The sequence below is a fragment of the Cygnus olor genome, chromosome 2 (genome assembly GCF_009769625.2).
Source record: "Cygnus olor isolate bCygOlo1 chromosome 2, bCygOlo1.pri.v2, whole genome shotgun sequence".
Taxonomy (NCBI): Eukaryota; Metazoa; Chordata; class Aves; order Anseriformes; family Anatidae; genus Cygnus; species Cygnus olor.
The window spans coordinates 11,224,763-11,246,658 of NC_049170.1; the positions used below are offsets into that span (position 1 = coordinate 11,224,763).

The following is a 21,896-nucleotide window of genomic DNA, read 5'->3' on the forward strand; positions in this document are numbered from 1 at the left end:
CAAAAGAAACACAGAAAGGACTGTCAGGTTTCTTTTTTCTTTTTTTTTTTTTAATTCATTTTTTTTTCTGTGAAGCTTTACTGCATGCTCTCATTTTTGAAGACGTATGAAAAGCGTAATGCATATCAACACATTTTTCACATATGGCACAAAAGGACCAAGTAAACCAGCAGTTTGATAATTGCTTTCACACTGGAAGAGGAATCCTTAATTTCACATTCAAAACTCTAATCACAAGGTTGTGACTAAAATGCGCATTTCTGACAGATCCGTTCAGGAATCTCCATTCCATTACTTAGAGCCAACCTGGAATGGGACCTGTGGAAATTTGGATACACACTGTGGCAGAGAAAAGGGGTAGCATGAAGGTAGCAGACTAGCTCTGTATCCCTTGCCCTCTGTGGATGTTATACATTCACCTAGATACAGCCTCCAGCAGTAGCTGAATCAGATTCAAGAACAAGGAATGGAAATACTCTCCACATTACCAGTCAGCATAATTTATTTATTTAACTGGCTGCCAAAATGTGCTTAGCTTGTTTGTGTTTGTCCTCCACAATGCTCCTCTTTTTTCTACCATCTCAACAACTACAAAGTCATTAGTAAGTACGTTTTACCCACACGACACCTCCAGGCTCTATAAGCAAGCTTTTGCTAAACAGACAGCTGTTCCACGTCCAAAAATCACTTTCCATGGGAACGTTTATTGCTGATGTTGCCACAACTTCAAGTTGCTATTCAGCGAATACTAGCTCACATTATTTAATATGCAATTCAAAACATCTGTCTGAGTGATCAGCCCTTTTCTGAGTAAAAGGCAGACTTTCCTCCACCCCCAACATTTAACTTCATTAATTTCCCCTGGGCACCCAAATACCTCATTCCTTCTTTGTCAACCCAGGATCTGAATTATTAATAATTAAAAACCATTGAGATACTCACCCTGTCTCCAGGTCGTACCATTGGTTCTTGTTTTGTGCCTAATTTATGTAGTATATTGTAAGCAACCTTCATACTTCTGGTCCAAAGTTTGCCTATTAACACAAAATTTGTAAAATTAATTTTAAAATTCTGCATGTTTTACAAGATTATTAAAGGGAAAGAATGCCTGAGCAGTGGAAGAAATACTTGGAAAATGTATATGAATTTTCCAACTAAATGTGATACCACTGCTGCAACTAATGGAAATATTTAAATACGTATCAGATATTTTCTTTGAACTTCAAGAAAGCAGCATTTTTAAGACCAAAAAAAAAAAAAAAAAGAAAAAAAAAGAAGTAGTTTTCTTGCTTTGCAGTGAATTGGATCTGGACTCCAAAAGTCAGCTGTTAGAAGTGGCTGGAATACCAGGAAGTCCAGACAGACTATTAGCAAGCTGCAAAACCTGCCTTTCGGTCCAGACTGTGCTGTGCAAGGGTACTTCCCTCCGAGGGTATGATACAGAAATCATAATGGCACTTTTCCTACTCCAAGACACCAAAGGAAAAAGGAAAGGAGTCCCAAGAAGGAGAGACAAGGAAAAAAAAAATCAACAAACAGAAAACACCCCACAGCCAAAGGGGCACACTGAAGCAGCAGGGACCCTCTGATCCTTAGCACACCTGTAAGACGAGTTGCACTTTTAATTCCGGACCTTCTTCAATTTAATTTGGCTTTTACTTCTCCCCCACTCCCACACAGTCCTTTCCCTCAGTTTCATTTCACTTGCATCCAGGTATCCTTCCTTTTTACCATCTCTGTTCTCCCTTGCTTCATCTCTCCATCTTCACTTACTTAGTTAATCCTCATGAAGACCTTGTCCCAATATTATTTAAAGAAAAAATGATCTCATCAAGATGTCACTGGCCACATTGTGCCTTTCATTAATCCTTTAAGAGATCAGTGTATCCCGACTATGCAAGTTCTTTCCGAGAGCCTTTGTTTACAGTCCTTGTTACTTCCATTCGAATAATACCTAGCATAACAGACCTTGGTCTTGGCTGGCCCTCAGCTACTGTCTTGAAGCAGTATTCAGTCTGACAGTAACAAATCTTTAATTCATGCCCACCAATAACTTAAACAATAATAGGTTCTGACAATGGATTACCTATGGGGTTCAGCAGTTCAGGCTCCCAAACAAGCACTATTGCTATTTATAACTAAGCCAAGCAGTTTTTATAATAAATTCCTCCACATTCTGGATATGAAATGCAGTGCTGTATTATTTTAAGTGCCAATCTGATGTAAATGTAATGTATAATGAGAAGGCCAGATTTTCTGTTTTAACTCTTAAGGAAAATTGGAAGGTCACTGCTGCTTGTTATTGAGAAAGTCCTAAGTGCAATTACTTCTTATGAAAATGGTAATATTTTATCATCAAATTATATTTTGTGAAGTTTTTAATATATTTAAAATTGCTCTAGTATTTGGATGCTGAACTGCCCTGATGTTTAAAAACAAACACAAGTCAATTCTGTTCCACTGAAAACGCAGTGTGGATACAGGAATACTTCTGCAGAATTAACCATCATAACACTGCAGTGGAACTACCTGCGTTTATTGGGAAAAAGTCTTTAAAAGCATCCCTGTTGCATCAGTCAACACTTAAACTTGACCAGCAAGTGGGATAAAAACAAGGATGCCCTAGAAAAGCAAACACTCATTTTCTTAAAGGTTTCCAACATTAAAGTTTCAGTGGCAACAAACTTAGAAGAGCAATTAGTACTGATACAGAAATTTGGAGAATGGAAATGAAAAGCCTGGTAAAAGTTCTGAATGCAAGGAAGAACCATCTTTACACAAAACACTTTCATGCTTATAATGAACACTGAGATTTTGATCCCTTTTCTGAGAGACATAAGGGGCTGCTGTGAAAAGTTGTATTGGAACTATGGAGATTAAATCTGTTAAAAGTCTTAAATTTGCATTTGTGACATATTCATACTCATTTTTCATATATCAAACGTGCCATCTTGCATACAATATTTTCTTCAACATTTGAGATCTGAAGCACTATTCATATTAAAGGACTTAGATGCATTCTTTCAGAAGTACATGGGTACACACTACAACTATCTCCATGCCAGTGTAAATCAAAGTAAATGTAGAAATAAAGTTCTCTCAAAGACTAATGGGTTACTTTCTGGTAAGGTTGTAAATATTTAAGTCTAAATACATTTTGTCATGATGCTCCCTTACTTCCAAAATTTTCCTTCAGCTTCTGAAATATAGAGCATACAAGGCTGTCTCACTACTTCCTCACCTTTCTGTTTCAACACACCTTGAACTGCACAAAATAAGTCTATAATAATTTCTAGAGGTCTTCTTCCTTCCAGGCCCTCTCCTGTTCTATTTACTGTTGGAATACCAAACTATGTCAACTAACTGAGCTACCTGTATGTGCGAAAGGGTATGAAACCATGGAAAACTGGAACAAGGAAGGCAGTTTGCACTGAGCTCTGACAGAGCAGGGACAAAGGGTCTCTCCTGCATCCCTCAGCGCTTCCATCTCTTCAACCCAGTGCACTCAGGCTCTGCCTGTCCCTGGCTGCTGTGGCCTCTGCTCGGCCAGCAGCGAGGAGCACTGCTGTGTGCACACTGGCCATCTCGCACACTGATCCCAGAGTGAATCCCACACAGATCTAGACCGGGACTGTGCTCAACAGCAAGCCCGCCATTTTTCTTCTAGGTATATAGCTTCCTTCCAGAAAAGACAGAGCTGTGAAGTGAACAGCAATGCGGGAGCTGGAGCCAGGAAGGCATGAGTCACCAGGGCCAGGCCTGCGACTGCTGGATGAGGCGCAACACGAGGCCGACTGAACTGTGTGTTTATTTTGCCACCTTGCCCGTTTGGCCTGCCAACGTCACTGAAAAACACAAAGGGCTCCATGACTGTGGGATAAAAGCCCTCAGTAACAGAGGATGTTATAAAGAAGGAAATCTTTGAAGTGTTTCCTTCCTCGGTTCTGCCTAGGTTGCAATTCAGTGTAATTCTTCCTTTGTAAACTTGAGAGATTAGACGTTGCTGGGAAAAAGCTGATTGCTAAAATCTCTCCCGCAAATCCCGATGAGGAGACCTTGCCTTGACCTCAATTCTGTGCACATCTGCCCCGGGGCAGAAGGCAGCCCGGTGGGGGAACCAGCTGTGCTCCATCCAAGGCTTTCACTCCAGGATGGGGCCGATCCTTGCGTGGGGGAAACCTGCTACGAAGGAACGTGAGCTGCAAAGGAAATTGCGCCGCTGGGGGCTGCCGAGGATATGGCCCTTTGTCCACAATTCAGCACAGGTCTTCCTCAGATAAACACATCGCCATCCATCTTCTAGTAAGTTGGCTTGAAGACAGAAGGGCAGAGGTAGGAAACTCAAGCAGCAGTTTCAGGCAGCAGGGGCTGGACCAGCCCACGTTTCTGCACGGCGACAGATCTCCTTTTGTCCAGCAATGCCACTATAGCAGAAAATGGTTTTGTGCTCTCCTGTAGCGATGGAGAGCAACCACCAGCTGGGTGCAGCTACCCCCAGCACCACTGCTGCTTCCAGACCCTGGGGCCCTTCTCATCTTTGTTTCCCTGGTCCTGTTCAACTGCCCTCCCACCTGCCTTGCCGGGGATACTGGATGCTCGCAGTACTTGTCCCTACCTGACTCTGTCGTATGTGAACTAATTTCTTGAGTTTGAAAATGAAAGCTTGGTAAGTCCTTTAGAGAGATAAGTCATTAGAGAGAAATTTGCATGTCCAGTGGCATTTTGGGCACCGGGGTAGTCTCCAGAGGGGGGCTGCGCTCCTGCAGATCCTGGGCTCTGTCAGTCACACACAAGTGTCCTGGGTAACTCAATGCCTTCAATAAGGACCTGAATTTTCCAGTTTTCAGGTCCAAAACTCTCTCTCAAACAAAGAAAACTGTTCAGTATCCAAAGAATTTCCTGAGTTGATTTGGGAAAACAAACAAAACCGGACAACATTCAGTTAACACGTACCTTGCCACTACATGTCACTACTACAAATTGTAATCTTCCTACCCCCCATCAAGCTGCTTATTTTGGTGTTAGTTTCCAAAATCTTTTATAACTCTACAAGATACAAAGAAATCAAGGTTTTCTCCTCTGTATCTGTTATAGCCCAAGACGCTTCTAATTGCTGAAGCATTTACTGAAATAAATCTTCTAATGATGATCAAATCTTCCTTAGCTGCTCCTGTCACTTGTCGCAGACATTCCCACCAGACCTGCAAGCCCTAGCAGTGTGTTCCTGCAGTGAGGCCAAGTCACCTTTAATGTTCTTCCTACACTGGCAAACCAAGTTGAGCATTCCCAGTGCCCAGCAAGTATCAGCAAGTGTGTGGTGCACCAGCTACGTCTCTGAAGCTGAGCCATGTCCTGCAGACATCACACACACACACACGTAGTCAAGGCAGGAGCAAATGAAAAATGTCACCTCACATTCTGGCAGCCAAAACAAACATTGTTAATGCATGTGTGGGGCAAATATCTGTGGGTTTTGTTTGTTTGTTTGTTTTCTGCTGGAATTTTGATTTAGTTGTATAGTAGCAACTCTACAGCACTAACCACATATTCTAAATATCACTTGTAATCAGTATTGTTCTATGCTAACAGCCTATTCAGAGGGCAGTATCTTTTTCCTACAAAAATTTGCAAGCTAGTGTGAGTGAATAGCCAGTCCCATCTGGTTAAGCAACACATTATGAGGATAAAGGAAACCACCAGGTCTTAAAAAAACATACAAAAAGGGATCAGTTGGTAAAAAAATATGATTTCCACATGACACTGAAGTAAATCCCCTTCCCCTCCACAAATCTGTAAAAGGACTATATGTTTGTGTTGAATGTAAAGAAGGTTATAAGAGAAAAGCTGCATCAGGAAGAAAACTTAAAGACAAAACAAACCACAATCAATTCCCTTATTGAATTCTGTATGCTTTTAAGAACCACACAGCACTAACTCAGCAAAACCAAACCTGTGGTCGCTTACCAATCTCCATGCACAGCAATCGCGAGACTGCCAAAACTTAACTGAAAACAATGTTGTCAAATATTCATTCTTTCAAGATCACAATATATTTCTTACACTAAACAGAAACATGAAGACATTAAATCTGGTATAAATGGCAGACTTCTTAACATGATACAGGTAAAGGGGCACCTTTTCTGCATCGCAAAATAATAGTTACAGTTCTGCTGCTCTGCTAACCCTTTCTTCAGAAACTTTTGAGATCCACACTGAGCAGCAAATGAAGCAGGTGTCTTATTGGAAAAATATCCAAACAAAATAACAAAAATGTTTTATTGCAGAGAATAAAATACCCCAGACATACACAGAATAGAGGGAATGTTATTATTACAATACTTGATATCCCAGTCTAAATCACAATTTTGTAATATAGATTTTTAAAGCAAGCAATTTTCTTTATCTTTATTAAAGCAATAAAGGTTGAAAGTATTAACCATATTGTTGATAGATGTCTAAGGACTTAAACCATGATGACTTCTACCTCTGCAAGCAATGATTTATTTCAGAGATAAGGACAATCTGGTTATTTCATTACTTGGTTATGAGAAGACTCTCAGTTCCCTTTACGCTCCTGGTAACTGTGAAATTCCTGGTCTAGGAGATCCTGGATGCATGAGGATGTAGATGGCTGTGGTCACACGCCAGCTGCAGCACAGCTTGGGGGTGGCTATTTTCTGTCTGTTGTTGAGCTTCAACCATTTCAGGCTATCCCCAGTGTAACACCTCTGCTAAGACAGCATAACTTTGGCCTCAAGATGTTAATGGCTGCATTATGTGTTATTTTTTTAATGGGCAATTCATCTGAAAAATGATTTCTTTCTCCACAGAGTCAAAACGGATTAAAAAAAAAAACAACAGTTCACTATCCAAAGAGCCTTTTCTGCTCTTTTCTCCTAGCTCTGCTGTTTCCAGTGGGCCTCTGATGTGTGAAACAATACACTGGAGCTACTGGAAATGGTTTAAAAAACTGATTACAGAAAGTGTTAGATAAAGGCAATGTGAGATTCTCTGAATCCAATGCAGTTAACTGGTACTCATTTCGTTGGTTTTAATAATGGTTGCAATAAAAAAGCTCAAAACTTGCTTATTTCCAAATTACTTTCAGCTTTTTACTTTTTCCCCAGCCCTTCTGATCCTTCTTACAATAATCACTCTACAGTAAGAAAAGTAGCTGTGATAGTGTAAGTAGTATATTGGATTTAATTATCCTTTATTCATGTTTCTCCACTAAGAAATCACTAAGCATTTCATTTGTAATGCCAACAATACCAAAATCAGCTGTCTGACTACTCTGATCAACTTTGTTTGAGCAAGAAATTGTCCTTCTTTTCCTCAAAGCGTGTTAGGTTTCTAGTCAGAGTTCAGATGTACATAAAACCTTATAAAGACATCTTTCCCTCCCTTATCTCAGACATTTCTATTTATGCATATCCAGTGATTTGATTTACAAAGGGATTGTGAATAACTTAACTAAGATGCTCTCCACTTAAGCAAGTTCCCAGAGGAATAAAATATTTGAGAAATAAGGAATATTCATAGCATTTCATTCACTAGAAAGAGTTTAGGAGTTTTGAGTAACAATTACAATTGGGACAGTGAAAACAACTTGTAGAACTGAGAAAATATTTCAAAAACTTGCTTAAAAAAGATCAAGTGTAGAAGTACAGCTGTTCATTTCTTCTGTCTTATTTCTTAATCTGAGACACATGGAGGAAGACAATCCTAACATGCTATAGAAGACAAAAAAAACTTGAAAAACATGCTGAAAAAGTCACAGGAGATATAAGCAATTACTAATTAGATGAATTCCTGCAGGGGAATGGGAAGACGGAGATTAGACAAAGCTGTGCAGAGGAAAAGGATCTGGGGGTGCTGACTGATGCTCGCCTGAACATGAGCCAGCAGTGTGCCCAGGTGGCCAAGAAGGCCAACAGCATCCTGGCTGGTATCAGGAATAGTGCAGCCAGCAGGACCAGGGAGGTGATCGTCCCCCTGTACTCTGCTCTGGTGAGGCCGCACCTCAAGTACTGTGTTCAGCTTTGGGCCCCTCACTACAAGAAGGACATCGAGGTCCTGGAGCATGTCCAGAGAAGGGCTACGAAGCTGGTGAAGGGCCTGGAACACAAGTCCTGTGGGGAGCGGCTGAGGGAACTGGGGTTGTTTAGTCTGGAGAAGAGGAGGTTCGGGGGAGACCTTATTGCTCTCTGCAACTACCTGAAAGGAAGGTGTGGGGAGCTGGGGGTCGGCCTCTTCTCACAGGTAACTAGTGATAGGACTAGAGGGAATGGCCTCCAGTTGTGCCAGGGGAGGTTCAGGTTGAAAATGAGGAGACATTTCTTCCCAGAAAGAGCAGTCAGGCATTGGGACGGGTTGCCCAGGGAGGTGGTGGAGTCACCGTCCCTGGGGGTGTTCAAGGAAAGGTTGGACGTGGTGCTCAGGGACATGGTTTAGTGGGTGACATTGGTGGTAGGGGGATGGTTGGACCATGGATCTTGAAGGTCTTCTCCAATCTTAATAATTCTATGAATCTATGATTTTTGGGGGCCAGAGAAAGGCTGCTGTAAGAACCAAGACTATGGTGACAGATGGGATGAGATTTAGCTGTGTGGATGTGAAGAAAAGTCTGTATTTGAGGAGATTTGCCCCCAAAATTATCTGCAATGATCAGACACAGAATGGCTGTACAAAACTAAAGAAATGCCTGGGTCATTTATCATACTGCGGTTACAGCCCTAAAGGCTGGCAGAATGGCAATATTGTCTACACTGATCAAGAAAGGAGGAGATGAAAATGCTTGGTGTGAAGGGAATAAGTACTCTTTCTTAGCTGTGATGTGTTTTAGCTGACAGCTACAAATCTGTCACAGGAACAGCCCTGGAGCTCAATTTGGAAAGAAGGAAAGAGATCTGGAATAAGCAGTTAAACCTGTGATTCCTCCATGCAAAGACAAGAAAGTAGAAAAGATGTTTTGTATGAAAAAAGTAGGGAACAGAAGATACCATGCAGGATCCTGCTCCTATCCAGAAAGCTGAATAATGAGGATTTCCATGCAGATATTAGAGAGGATATGAGAAAAGATTGAAGCAGAAACAGTAAACAGAGATAAAATACTGAAGGCAGGGACATAATACGTCAGGAGTGAACCTCTAGAAATTTAGAATTATTCTTTAAAATCTTGCATATTTGTCAAAATTGTGAACATATGAAAAGTCCCAGATATAGAGTTTCCTTGAATTATCAAAGTACCCAAAAGGAACTGTGAGATACAAACTCAGAGGCTACTGGAAGTTCTCAGTGTTGATATTTTAAAGTTTTGGTCATCTGATACAAGGAAATACGCACCACAAGGAAAGGAAGTGTCATATTAATGCCATGTGGTAGGATTTGGCGGCAGCCTCATCTTTCAAAAGTTCATTACACTGGGGCCAGGGGAACTAAGCAGGGATAAAAATTCATGCATATGAATGTCTTTGCTGATTTCAAGGCTTAATTTCTGTTAGTCTTCAACTTTTTAAAATGCTATGTCCACAATTGCTCGGAAATAGTAGAGCTAAAAGGTGGCATAGTTACAGCAAAATCATTCATAAAGTCACCAATCAAATGGCACATCCGTAAACTAATTATCTTTCAAAAGCAATCATTATTCATGTAAAGAAAACTAGTAAAGGAAATTAGTAAAGGAAATTGTGATGTGTGTTACATCAAAATGGATTTACTTATCCCATGAAGAAGAATGTACACTTGAAATCTAGGTAGCAGAGAATTCACTCCATCTTCTATGAACTGTGGTTTTGTAATTTATTTTATTTATTTAAAAAAGGCGGGGGGGAGGGAGATTTGATTTTTTCTAACCTTGGGGAACTACTGAAAAGCAACAACAAAAATCAGTGTAGCTAAATGATAATAATGAAGAAAAAAGAAGATTTAGTCTAATTTTTCTGAGGATTTGGACAATTTAGAAGATGGATTCAGGAAGAGTTAGCTTAGGAAGGAGAAACAGGCTAGGTGGCTTCATAAGCCCCATGGAAGAGCTCCTCAGGCTTTGTTCAGCTTACAGCAATTCAGGAGAAATAGGACATATGCTCAGACTCTCTGGACAGAATCCCATATTCAGAAATGGTCTGATTCTTACTAACATCTTCATTTCCTGTCCTGTCAAATTTATTTAGGGCATTCAGTAGATGATATGAATTGCTCTTCTGCAAACATGTAATTGCAAACATAAAAATTCTTCTCTAGTTCCAAGTAAATGTCCTTAAGAAAGAAAAACATCGATCAGTGGTGAATCATCTTTGCTCCCTAATTTAAGTAACTTCTTAACTCTAAGAAGCACCTGAAGGGAAAATGTTTCATGCATGACCTTCAGTTCCTAAAGTTCTGTTACGCTTTAAAAGCCTTTAACTGTATTTGCAATCCCAAACTTGCAGCAAACATCTTTTTCAGCCAAGGACTATCACTCAGCCCAAATCCTGAACAGAAGGGAGCATTCAGCAATGAACAATGCAGACACACCTCTGTATAACAGCATATAAAAATATTATTTGCACAGGACTCTAGGTCCCTGAGAAGGCAGAAATAAAAAAAAGCAAAATCATTTTTATATTCATACCAATAACATACAGAAATGTTCCAACTTGCTTTCAAAGTTTGATGGTTATTCAAAATAATTCATTTGAACATCTCACAAATGCTCTCTGAACTTCTCAAAATTAGAAGATATTTGGGAGTTATTTGACAAAGATATCCTTATGTTTGTCTCCATTTGGCCTCTCTCAGTGCAATGAACATACGGAAATAAATCGACATACAAAAGATCACACAAATATATCCTGGCAAATCTATTCCAAGGGGGCATATTTGCTAGCTGTACAACTACATATCAGGAGGAATAATTCATATTACACTTACTGCAACGCCAGTAAAGTGTAAAAAACATGGAAAAAAATCCTATTTTAACTTTTCAGGAAGCTGGTAAATTTTGTATACCAGGTTCTCTGTTTTCAGAACAAAGCCTGGGAAATATCCCAGGCTTAACAGACTTTAACCTTCAGAAAAGTCTGTCCTAGTATGTATTTCTATTTAAAAGGTGGTTTTAATTAATAATCTGTGATTCCATAGGTATATCAACTCAGCTCTTTTCCTCTTTGTGAAATAAGTCATGCTATAACACCTCAGAAATTCATATTTGGACACCAACAACTTCAGATTTTTTTACCTTATTCAGAAATGGAAAAGATGCATTGTTTTGAGTGCTTTTTCACTATATACTTATGTATTTACTATACATACAGACGCTACGTACTATACATAAAATCACAAAGACTTTGAAGAGTGCTCACCGTAAGTGAGAATATACAGTGGTTTTCCATTAGTATCCATAGTGGTTAGGCAAGGAGCTTTTGGTGAGATGGTCCCCCATCGCTGCAAAGCTGCTTCCAGAGAAGGCGGCCAGTTTGTAACCACACCTAATTGTTCCCCACGCATAGCCAACATCTGAGCTCCTTCTGGCTTTGGCTGGTTTGGATCTGGCTGTTGAACTTATGATTATGAAAAGATATACAGTTACCATGTAAATTCTATACCTTGTGTACACCTGTGTAACCAAGAGAATAAGTTACCTTTGCAAAATATCCTGAAAATAATGACATGTTAGAAGGTATTGAGAAGCAACGGAGACATAAAACAGAATAATTAAGTTTTAAGTTTAACAGAGATGAGGACACTGAAACATCTTAGGAATGCATGTGCTTATATTAACACTAGTTCTACAAGTAGGGGAAGAAACTGCTGAGGCAGCATACATATATTTATCTTAGAAATAATCGATCTTCCTTCATTCCTAAAGAGAGGTGGAGAATACTTTTTCTTGGCAAAAATGCAGTAATACGATGAACTGCAGAACTTCTGAAAAATTGTACTCCAGTAAGCCATTAGTAACTCATCAATTTAAGTCATGTTCTGTCGCAGTGCTTTCTTATAAACTGCTACGAGGACTAAACCACCATATCCTGACAAATCTTAATTCCCAAAGCATTGGCCTCCTTAAAAACTAATTTCCATTTATTGACTTTATCCATGTTTCTATCTTACAATTAGTGTGGTTTTTTGTTTGTTTTGTTTTTTGTTTGTTTGTTTTTATATGTTCCTTTGTTACACAAAGGATGTATAAAACATTTAACATGCTCCTTCACTGACGGTTTTTTTTCATATTGATGTTCAAAAGAAATGGTTGTAACGCACTGCTGAATGTTCTCAGAGCAAAGCTTTTTCCCCCTCTCTTCTGCAGTTTCATTGCAAGCAGAACCATGAGCAAACAACAGAGACTTTTGATTCTACTGCACTACATCCAAGCCCACTACAAGCAGATTCCACTGAATATCGACACTTTTTGGTACTTGCCAGTACAGGGAGGGCTTACTTAGCTTTCTACAAAGTCAATGTGCGAGACAAACATTTTACAGAGTTTTAATAAGAGATCCCCAAACCTTTTGAAAAACAGTCATTTTACCTTCTAACAATTCCTCAAAGTCATCTACAAAGAACTCTCGTAATGGTGGTCGTTTGGGCCGTTTTAGTGTATTGACCAGCTGCTGAATCTTTGCTGACACTCTGCTGCTCACTGGTACTCCTGCAGGACAGGGATCAATGGAGACATCAGTTGACCGCTACGCTGAACGCCACCAGATGTTAATTGGGGTAAGAAAAAGGCTAGGACTGCAAGGCCACCACAACTACAGTTTCATGCCATACCACGAGTGTGACTCGAGCATTCAACATTAAGACATTAAGATCATTTCAGCAAAAAGGAACAATGATGCCTAGTGTAAATAAAAACAATAAATACAATAACATCAGAGTGAGCTTGCAAAGTTAGAGGGGAAAAGCACATAGACTGGGGGAGAGATGCACAGTGAAAAAGCCCTCCCTACAGTGAGTGTTGGCAACCTTAGAGAACTCTTCTAGGTGGCATTGGTGATGGTCATTGAGAAGACGGGCATCAGCTCTTCCCATGATCACTGGTTGTAGTTCAGCAAGGAGCACGGGTCATAGGCTCTGCCCCATCGTTTATTCTGGGTTGCTCTTTACGCTGCAGTGGATGTCTGCCCAGTATCCATCTTAAACATGGCTGACATCTTTGTATTACTTCAGCATGACCCTGTATTCCCCAAACATCCCTACAGCCAGTTCCATCAGCCAGCAGTCTCCAAAGGGAGCATGCTTGTCCACACAGCACTTTGAAAAAGACAATTATGAACAGCAGTGTGGGGCAAGGGGCACTTTTGTAATATAATCCCATCAAACACCTCCCCCCTCCCTTTCCCTGGCAGAGTGCAAAGCCTCTGCAACATTCATGTCATCTGATCCTGAACTAATAACTTTCTGTCACTGCATTGCAGAAATTTCAACTTCCTACCCTTCTATACGGTTGGCTCCAACACTTCTGCCAAGTGGTTTTTATAGCTGAAGCTGCTAAGTTTAGATGTGATACACTTGGTCAACAATTCCACACCCTGCTGAGGTATCGTTTAATATGTTTTAGAAAAGAGGAGCAGTAAATAAGAAAGGGTTTACAAATAACTGTTTTTCAAAAAAAATATACTCAGAAAATAAAACTTTAAACATGACACTATTCAAGATGTAACCATCCTATTATATGTCGCATTCCCTGCCATTTAAAAAACAGCCTAGCTGTAACCAGACAGCATGATAAAAGCAGAAAAGCAGATCTAGAGAGACTTGCTGCTTCTATTTGCCAAACAATTTCTACAGGGAATCAGCTGGGCTGATTAAGAAATATTTCTCTATGTCAGCTTCATGTATACCAGTTTATTTGAGGACTGCAAAGATGCTGTAACTACGTAGGTGTTTATAAATGACAAGTGCCCAGAAGAAACAAAGAACAGATGCATACGCTAACTACAAAAAGGTTACAATACTCAAAGTGAAAACGATTTTGCTTTTTGACATACCATCACCAGTTTCCATAAGTTCAGCGTTTCCATACTTTGGTGCCACCCGTGCTGTTGATCCTTGTGGTCTTTCTACTTGTATTGAGTGTTCTGAGGTGTAAGTGGTAACATCTGGAGGGGCAGAATGATTCTCTGTGAAAAATAAGTTTAAAGGTTTAACCATGTACCTCCAGGGTTGAAGGGCAGAAGAACAAAGGGGAGAGGAAAGAACACCATTTGACTTTTTTCAACATCCAAACAGGCAATGGAATTCATGCACAAAATGCATGTATGCAACTATAAAGTACGTCGTAATTTTAATGTTTCCATTGATTACACCAAGTACCGTATATCTGAAAGAACATAAGCAATAGGCTTAAAAAAAAAAAAAAGATATAATTAGATTGCTGGTTCTCCGCTGACATTTAATTTTATACCAAGTTAAAGTTTGTGGACAGCTTCAAATAGAAAAAGACCCAGACAAATATACTTCTCACAGATTACTGCTTTAGTTTCACGAAATAAAGAGAATATGGCATGTTGCCAATCACTTGCAAGTGCCAATGCATATCTCGTTTATATTTTGAATATGAGAATTTTACTTGAAAAAGGAAATCATTGTTTTATTAAGAAAAAAATCAATCACAGCAGGGTTGGAATCTAGGGGAAAGAAATAAAATGTAAAGAAACATGAACTTTACATTCTGCATGGACACTTGCTTGTCTACTATTTTTAGACAGAGCTATTTCAATTCTTCTGCATAACAAAGATATGCCTTCCAGAAGGCAAACACAAATCCATCTGACTTATTCCAGCATTTCTAAACAATTCCGCAGACCTAATCTTTCTCTTTCATAGCCTGATAACTCAGCATGCTCCAGTTTGTTTTCACACGTTTTCAAGTCTGAGTCTGTATTGCCTACATATTGTATACTATTTTTACAGTTTGTCTCATAATTTTATTCCACATTTTCATTAGCATTAGGGTAGATGGAGATAAATACCATGAACAAATACCAACTTCTCTCTTTATTGACATAAAAGATCCCCAGGAGCCTCTGAGATAGAAAAGAAGACAAGTCTTCATACTGCTGCCACTGAAGTGACAAAGAATGCTCTCCATTTTACAAGAGGGAAAGAATCTTTAGCAGACAAAAGTTCTGGAAAAAATTTAATTTTGTTCCAATATTACTTTAGAGATGCACATTTTAGTAAATATATCCTACAAGTATTATAATGTTCTAAATCTACTATAATACCAACTCCTACAGTGGATTTCACCTGAAATGTAATTATCGAGCATTTCCATGAGTCTTGAACTTTGGACCAATGTAATTCTTGTGCATTCAGTCCCAAATTCATGTACTACCAACAGAGAAAACTAACTTTATGGCTATAAATACAGTATATGGATGCTATATTAGACGACTATTTTGCATACTTCTCATTTGAATGCAGCATTTGACAGATAATCATCATGAAAAATTAAGACATGATATTAATGTCTATAGTTGTTATATAATGTTTATATTCATGAACGTCATATAGACGCCACTGTAACTGGTTGAAGAAAACATGAGATGGCTTTTATTGTGCCACTCAAAAATATCTTGCAACCTGCACATGTCCCGTTGAGCCTTTAGATTCTGATCACATCCACTCTTAGCATTCTACTGAAATAAAGACCTTATATTGTGTTATAAGTGACCAGCTGAAGTATATAGCTTGGACAATGAAGCTTTTACTGGTAATTATTTGAATAATGTCTTCGTTTGAGAAGTCTTGTCATTTATCAAGTATTCTAGAATCAGCACAATTTTTGCCCCTTCTTTCTAAGTGGCAGCTTTTTATAGATCATGATTGAATTACCCAATAACTAAGTCAATTAAAAAATGCTGATGTTTATCTTTTTATCTCTTACTTATAATGCAGTTTTGCTATGCAAATAGGAGAGGAGGTCATGACTAAGAAAATAATTGTACTTAGTCAGCTATTAGTAACATGAGAAAGTATTTTTTTTTAGCTATAATTGTTTACATCTATTCAGCGAAATATTTCCATCTTTCAGACTTTGTAAGACAAATTGAATTTGAGTTAAAGTATCTCCTTTCAGGTTTTTACATTGATATGATTTTTTTTTTAATGTGTGGGAGAGAAGATACGTGACTCAAAGCACCACAGAGCAGAGATGCTTTCCCTTCACATCTATAGATTTGAAACCAAATACTTCTTTGTAACACATGGTGCAGAGCAGGGTGAAATAGAATGGGAAAGAAGTTTCCTGCTTTTTTGTAAAAGGGCTTTCTTTTGAACAAACAAGCAGCACTGGCACTTGAAATTACCCAGAATGAATTCTCTTCCCTATGTGGTCACCACTGGCTGGTCAAAGAGTGCAGTTTTATCACACACTCTGCCCATCTGCTATTTACATTTCTATTAAGAAGAATCCTTATCCAGCAGAAGATGAACAATAAGGCTCGTCTTGCCCTATTTCTTTGTAGAATGTTCTTAACAGATGTCTTATCATGGCCATATTTACAGCTGTAGGTTTCATTCATTAGATTTACAAATCTTCAGTCAGTTCCCTTCTCAGGCTTGGAGAAATGAAAGTCACTCAGACAAAAATTCGGTCCAAAAGACTGCTAAAGAAAATGTTAATTCTTATGTTATGTGAAATTCTTATGTATGCTTTTTGTGTGTGTGTGTGTAGAAAAGTAATCCAGGCATAGACTATGAATACAATCTGTATAGAGCTTCTTGGTCTTACGTCTGGTAACTTGAAGGACTGTTTGAGGTTTAGTTAAGAATAATGATCTTGACACATCTGTTGATTAAAAAATAGAAACTGTGACAGCTGCATGACTTCAAAGAATTTCCTCCATCAAACACATATCTGCATCACCTCTTCTCCCCATCTCTTCCAATATTCTTGCATTAGAAGATCACAGACTGAACAGCTGTTTCCAGTTAAGACCCTTCATTTCTGCTACTGGAGTGATATAATCTACCCCATTTCATGAAAATGAAAAAGAACCAACAATTCAGAGCACATTCATTTAGTGACAGAGGGTGTGTTTTGACAGAGCACCATGTTTAAGGAGAAGTAAAGAGGTAGAGGAATACTTTTCAGTGGAAGATAGGAAGCACAAATAAACACTATGCATTTGGAAAGTCTCCAGGAATTCAAATAACATCCTTACAATACTGCACTTGATGAGAATATAGCTTTTTCTCCCAAGCAAGCTGGCTCTTCTCGTCAGGGATGGGAAATCCAGAGTAAGAGCTGTAGCTTTTTATGCCAGGTTTCGCCTGTATTAGTATCCAGGTGACAGAGGCTATTTTAAACTAGTCTCCTGTATCATAAGTTAATATTGGTCCTCAGATCACATAAGAATTTTAAGGTTGTCAGAGAACTATCCATCATGCCTTATGGCACATGTTTCTAAATTGATTTTATTAGAAACCTATGTAGCCTTTGATTCCAATAGAGGCCTTTGATTTCCAAACAGAAACATATTTGAAACATACAAAGGAAACATTAAAAGCAGCTACAGGACCAAAATTTTATACTGAGATATTTAACTCATTAATCTATCTAAATTTACAATTACAGGTAAGTGTTCTGTGATTATTATTACATGAATTTCTGAGCTCTGGGATGTTTTCTCACTTTGCTTTTTATATATGTATAGGTCCAAAAAATGTAACACAGACAAATGAAAGCTTGAAGACCTTAGAAATATATAGAGTACTGACTCAAAGATGTAATGAACGTTAAATATTTTTTAGAGATTTCACTGTTTTGATATCTAAGTTCAAGAATTACCCGACACAATTTTGAAACATATGCCAAACTAGAAATTCTCTCTGTAGTTTCATACAGACACCTGAGTGTCTTATAGCTGAGAATAAATACTTAAAGGAAATCTATCCTCTACTAGACCTTTGGCCATAATAAAGCAGCACCAGCCATGAAATTAAATAAACAGTGTAAGATAATAAACATATAATAGCTTATGCAAAAAATCTAAATGATACAGAAAGCTGAACTTTGATTATATTATGGCCAAAATGTTTTATCAAATTCCTTCTCAGGACTGTATTACAGCACTTACACTGGAAAAATCTCGCTTTGATTCTGTGATGCACTCTGGAAGTCAAATCCTAGTGGATGTCAGAATGGAGGGCTTTTTTTGGTTATCATTACAGGTCTTCCCTGTTGCGCCTTAAATTTGTACTTATCAAAATTGCATCTCCAGACTATGGCAGTATATCCTTACATACTTACAGATGATTTGCTTCTTGTAAACTGATCTGGAGAACAACTCCCTGGACCAAATAAACATCAAGCCATGTGAATATATCTCAGAATTATCATCTGTGCAGCTTCTGTTACTTTTTCCAATGATCTTAGCAACACAGACAGTAACCTTAAGATCACAGTCTGAACCTGTTAGCAGATATCAGTCATATTTTGTATCCAAACAAATTTTACATCACAACTACTGTCCAACTAGAGTTGCTACTTAATGTATCTAATTGTCAGAATGAAAATATATTTACACTGAGGTAAGCTTATCTGCTTTCTTCAAAGGAGAGATCGTTCCAGTCAACAACAAAGGAGGAAAAAAAAAAAGTAGTATTTTTCTTCTTCCACACAATACTGTCATCTTAATTTAGCTCTAAAAATGCTGTATTATTTACCGCAAACTCAGTGATTATAAGAGAAGATTTACTGTGCCAGATTTAAAATTACTGAAATGTCACATTATAAAGAAGCTATATTTTAAGACAGATAAGATTTGGTGTGTGAGTAATGCAACCTTTTAAGAGTTTGGATAAATTTAATTCTCTATGCTATAATTTCCTCTAGCATTTCAAGATGAAGTCACAGAAAATAACCAAATGCAATGATTAATGTGTTCAGAAGTGTATGTGTTTCTAAAACAAGGTTCTAAGCTACTTATTTGGCATGAATTTAGGAATACAATACAAATTCTTCCCCTGCCTGCAATTCAGCAATTCCATAGTGTGGTAAGAGGATTAGTCATCTGAAAATACAGGTGTTATATCAAGCTATACCAACAGCAAAAGAAAAAGGGACATGGACTACTGTTCCAGCATATAAAATCAGGAACATTTAAAATGTTTTCATGTGTCTCATTACATATACTTGAAAAGGAATGATCAGCTGAGGAACAGTAAAATAAACGTGTGTGCAACAGAACTGTAGCAAGGTTGCTTGATCTGTTCCAATATAGGCTCCAATGTATTTTAGTGAGACTACCCAATAAACAGCCACTGCAAGAATGTACCCAAAGCAGACACTTCATATGATTAACAGCAGTTACTGGAGAATGAAGGGAGCACAAGCTTTGCTTTCTACGTGCCTAATCGTTCTAATAGCCATCTCATTTAAATGAAGACTAATGTCAATAACACTATATCCAGAAACAGGTAATGTTTGTGAAGTTTAGGTCTGTAATGGAAAGAAAGCCTTGACTTCCTGTGATCTACCCAAGGAATATAAACAAGCTATTAATAATAATACCAGCTTCCTTTTATAAAGGTATATAGTAGTCTTTCTCAAGGTTGATCCTTGTTAGATATTCCATCCAATTCTAGATTCAAGTAAGAGGACCTACTCTTAGCACAGAATTACCTAAAATCACTCAAACCATGTAATTAAACTATTGCAGAAGTAGAAACTTGTGTGCAAACAATCCCTAATGCCGCATGCACTAATTTTCTTTACTGATGGATCCTAAAGATATCTTTTTTAGTGTTAAGTAATGGAATTCATGCAAATAAACATTTCAGATATTTGGGTGCTAACAGCTAGACTGTTAGCCATAACAGAAGTCTACCCCCAAATTTTAATTGTATTTTTTAATAAGTCTATTATTGTAAGAGTAGCTTTTAATATAAAATATGTAAAATGAGAAAAAGAAGAAAAAGCACAAGAAAACCTTTTGTAAGGCTTCAAATAGCAGCATCAGCTGAATGTGAGAAACAAAATTCACATTAAACTGAAGACACTGAAAACGGTGGTATACTAACCTATATGTGTTTGAGCCATAACATCAGCTAGCCTGTGTGCAGCACCACTGCCTCCACTTTGTGTTGAGGAGGAGGAAGTGGTTGACGTGGTAGAGCCATGGATCGCTTGACTGATCCAATGTTCCATGTTTATACTCCCCTGACTTGAGGTGGGAGTTCCCTGGGAGTCACCCTGCACAGAGCCTTCATCTTCTGAACCAGAAGAAGTATCTAATAATTAAAAACAGCCTGTTAGTTGCAGTGCTTTTGCTTGTTTAAGTAGAAATAAGGCATGTTCATGTTATAAATCTAAAGAAAACTGTCATTAAGAAAAACTCACAAAGGCAGGCAAACAATAAGAAAAGTCTGTAATACCAAGAGCCCTGAAACTAAAGACAATTGCTAACTACATTGAGAGAGCTTTCACACGCTAGTTCAATGGCTTGTATATTATTCTACAAGAAAACAGATAAGGATAATAGAAGTTGCTTCCTTTCTAATGTGGCTTGAGATCATCTGAAGATCTCCAACCACATATTAACAGTACAAAATACCCCAAATACTTTCCCAAACACACTCCACAAAGTCTGAGAAAAACTTTTCCAGCTGTAAAAAGCCTACCCCTCAGTGAGAAATTGAGTCCCGGCTGAATACGGTGAGTATCAGAACACATAAGATGTGGAGTATTTTCAGTGTAGTAAGTAGGTAAAAGACCATAAAAATTCATAAAGAGCTGGCTGGTATGACAAATTTTAAAGACAACATTCCATTGCAGAATTAAGGAATAAACCAGAAACTTGAACAATACCTTGAGTCACATATTATATGACAACTTCACCATAGTTAGAGCCTCATAAGATCAAAGCGATTAACACTAGGTCAGGTACCACCAAGGGCAAAGCAGTCATGGAAACTGCCCCAGTTGACTTTCCACCTTCTTCTCTTCCAAGATACCTCAATGTTATGTTCAGTGTGTTTCAAATATCATTTCTGTTACTGTCCATTAGACCGTTAGTTCACAGCAGCACAAAGAACCATTTAAAATTTTCCATAAAATGCACAAACACAAATGCTCACCTGGAGGTGTGTAGGCATCCATTGATGTTTGCACCACCAACGAACGTCGTTTTGAGGGCATGGGCACTGCCATTTTCCTTTCTTTATGTTTAGCAAGGGCTGCCTGAACTGCTTCTGTGTGGACATCTGGAAGAAAAGAGAGATTTCAAGCTAGTGTTCAAACAGAAAAGAACTGTTTGTGTATTCAGTGCATCTGCGTGCAGGTTAGCTTGTGCTCCAGTGAGGCTGACAGTGCATATGAAATGATGGAATGCACGGGATCTCAGAGGGACTGCACCAGTTCTCCTCATGCTAGAAAAAGAGGCAATAGTGAAGAGTGCTGTACCAACAAACAAATCCTTTGAGCTGTACAATTTTCCCAGAACACTGTAACAGTATTTGAAGAGTAGGAACCCCGCTTTCTTAGAGTAAACCTCCATTTAACAATGTTTTGAAATGAGCTGTTGCTTCAGCAACAATTACTGTTTTCAGTGAAAGTGTGGTGTATTAACAGCACCTGGTTTTGAAATGAACGAGGTTTCTAATTTATGGAAAAGTCACACAAACCAAGTGAACAGGAATGTTTGCTCAAAAGGTAAGAGTTATGAAGTGTCACAACAAAATTGCAGTGGGTCCCCCCATTCCCAGATCCTTCTCCCGCCACTGTCGCTTGGCTTTATTCATGAAAAAAATATTATGAAAGTTGGCCCGAGGTGGAATGGGAACAACAAGCACTTTAGACATGAGCCTTCTGCTTTGCGGGTGAGTGTTACACCCAGCTTAGACCTGTTGGCTCCAACACAGGCAGGTCCACTTCTCAGTGGGGACATCCCCAGAGCACAGCTTCT

At 38.5% G+C, this 21,896-nt stretch overlaps 1 protein-coding gene across 5 annotated transcripts in view; it reads right to left on the reverse strand.

Annotated features, from left to right (window-relative positions):
* The window catches only part of DIP2C (disco interacting protein 2 homolog C), a 316,217-nt gene that overhangs the window by 95,095 nt on the left and 199,226 nt on the right, over window positions 1-21,896 (reverse strand). For all 5 annotated transcript variants that reach the window (XM_040546127.1, XM_040546128.1, XM_040546125.1 and 2 more), the window contains 6 exons: window positions 21,070-21,195; window positions 20,014-20,223; window positions 13,974-14,105; window positions 12,512-12,631; window positions 11,343-11,540; window positions 943-1,034 (listed from right to left, as the gene is read on the reverse strand). In XM_040546127.1, the coding sequence (XP_040402061.1) occupies window positions 943-1,034; window positions 11,343-11,540; window positions 12,512-12,631; window positions 13,974-14,105; window positions 20,014-20,223; window positions 21,070-21,195 (878 nt within the window). The remainder of the gene's footprint in view (window positions 1-942; window positions 1,035-11,342; window positions 11,541-12,511; window positions 12,632-13,973; window positions 14,106-20,013; window positions 20,224-21,069; window positions 21,196-21,896) is intronic.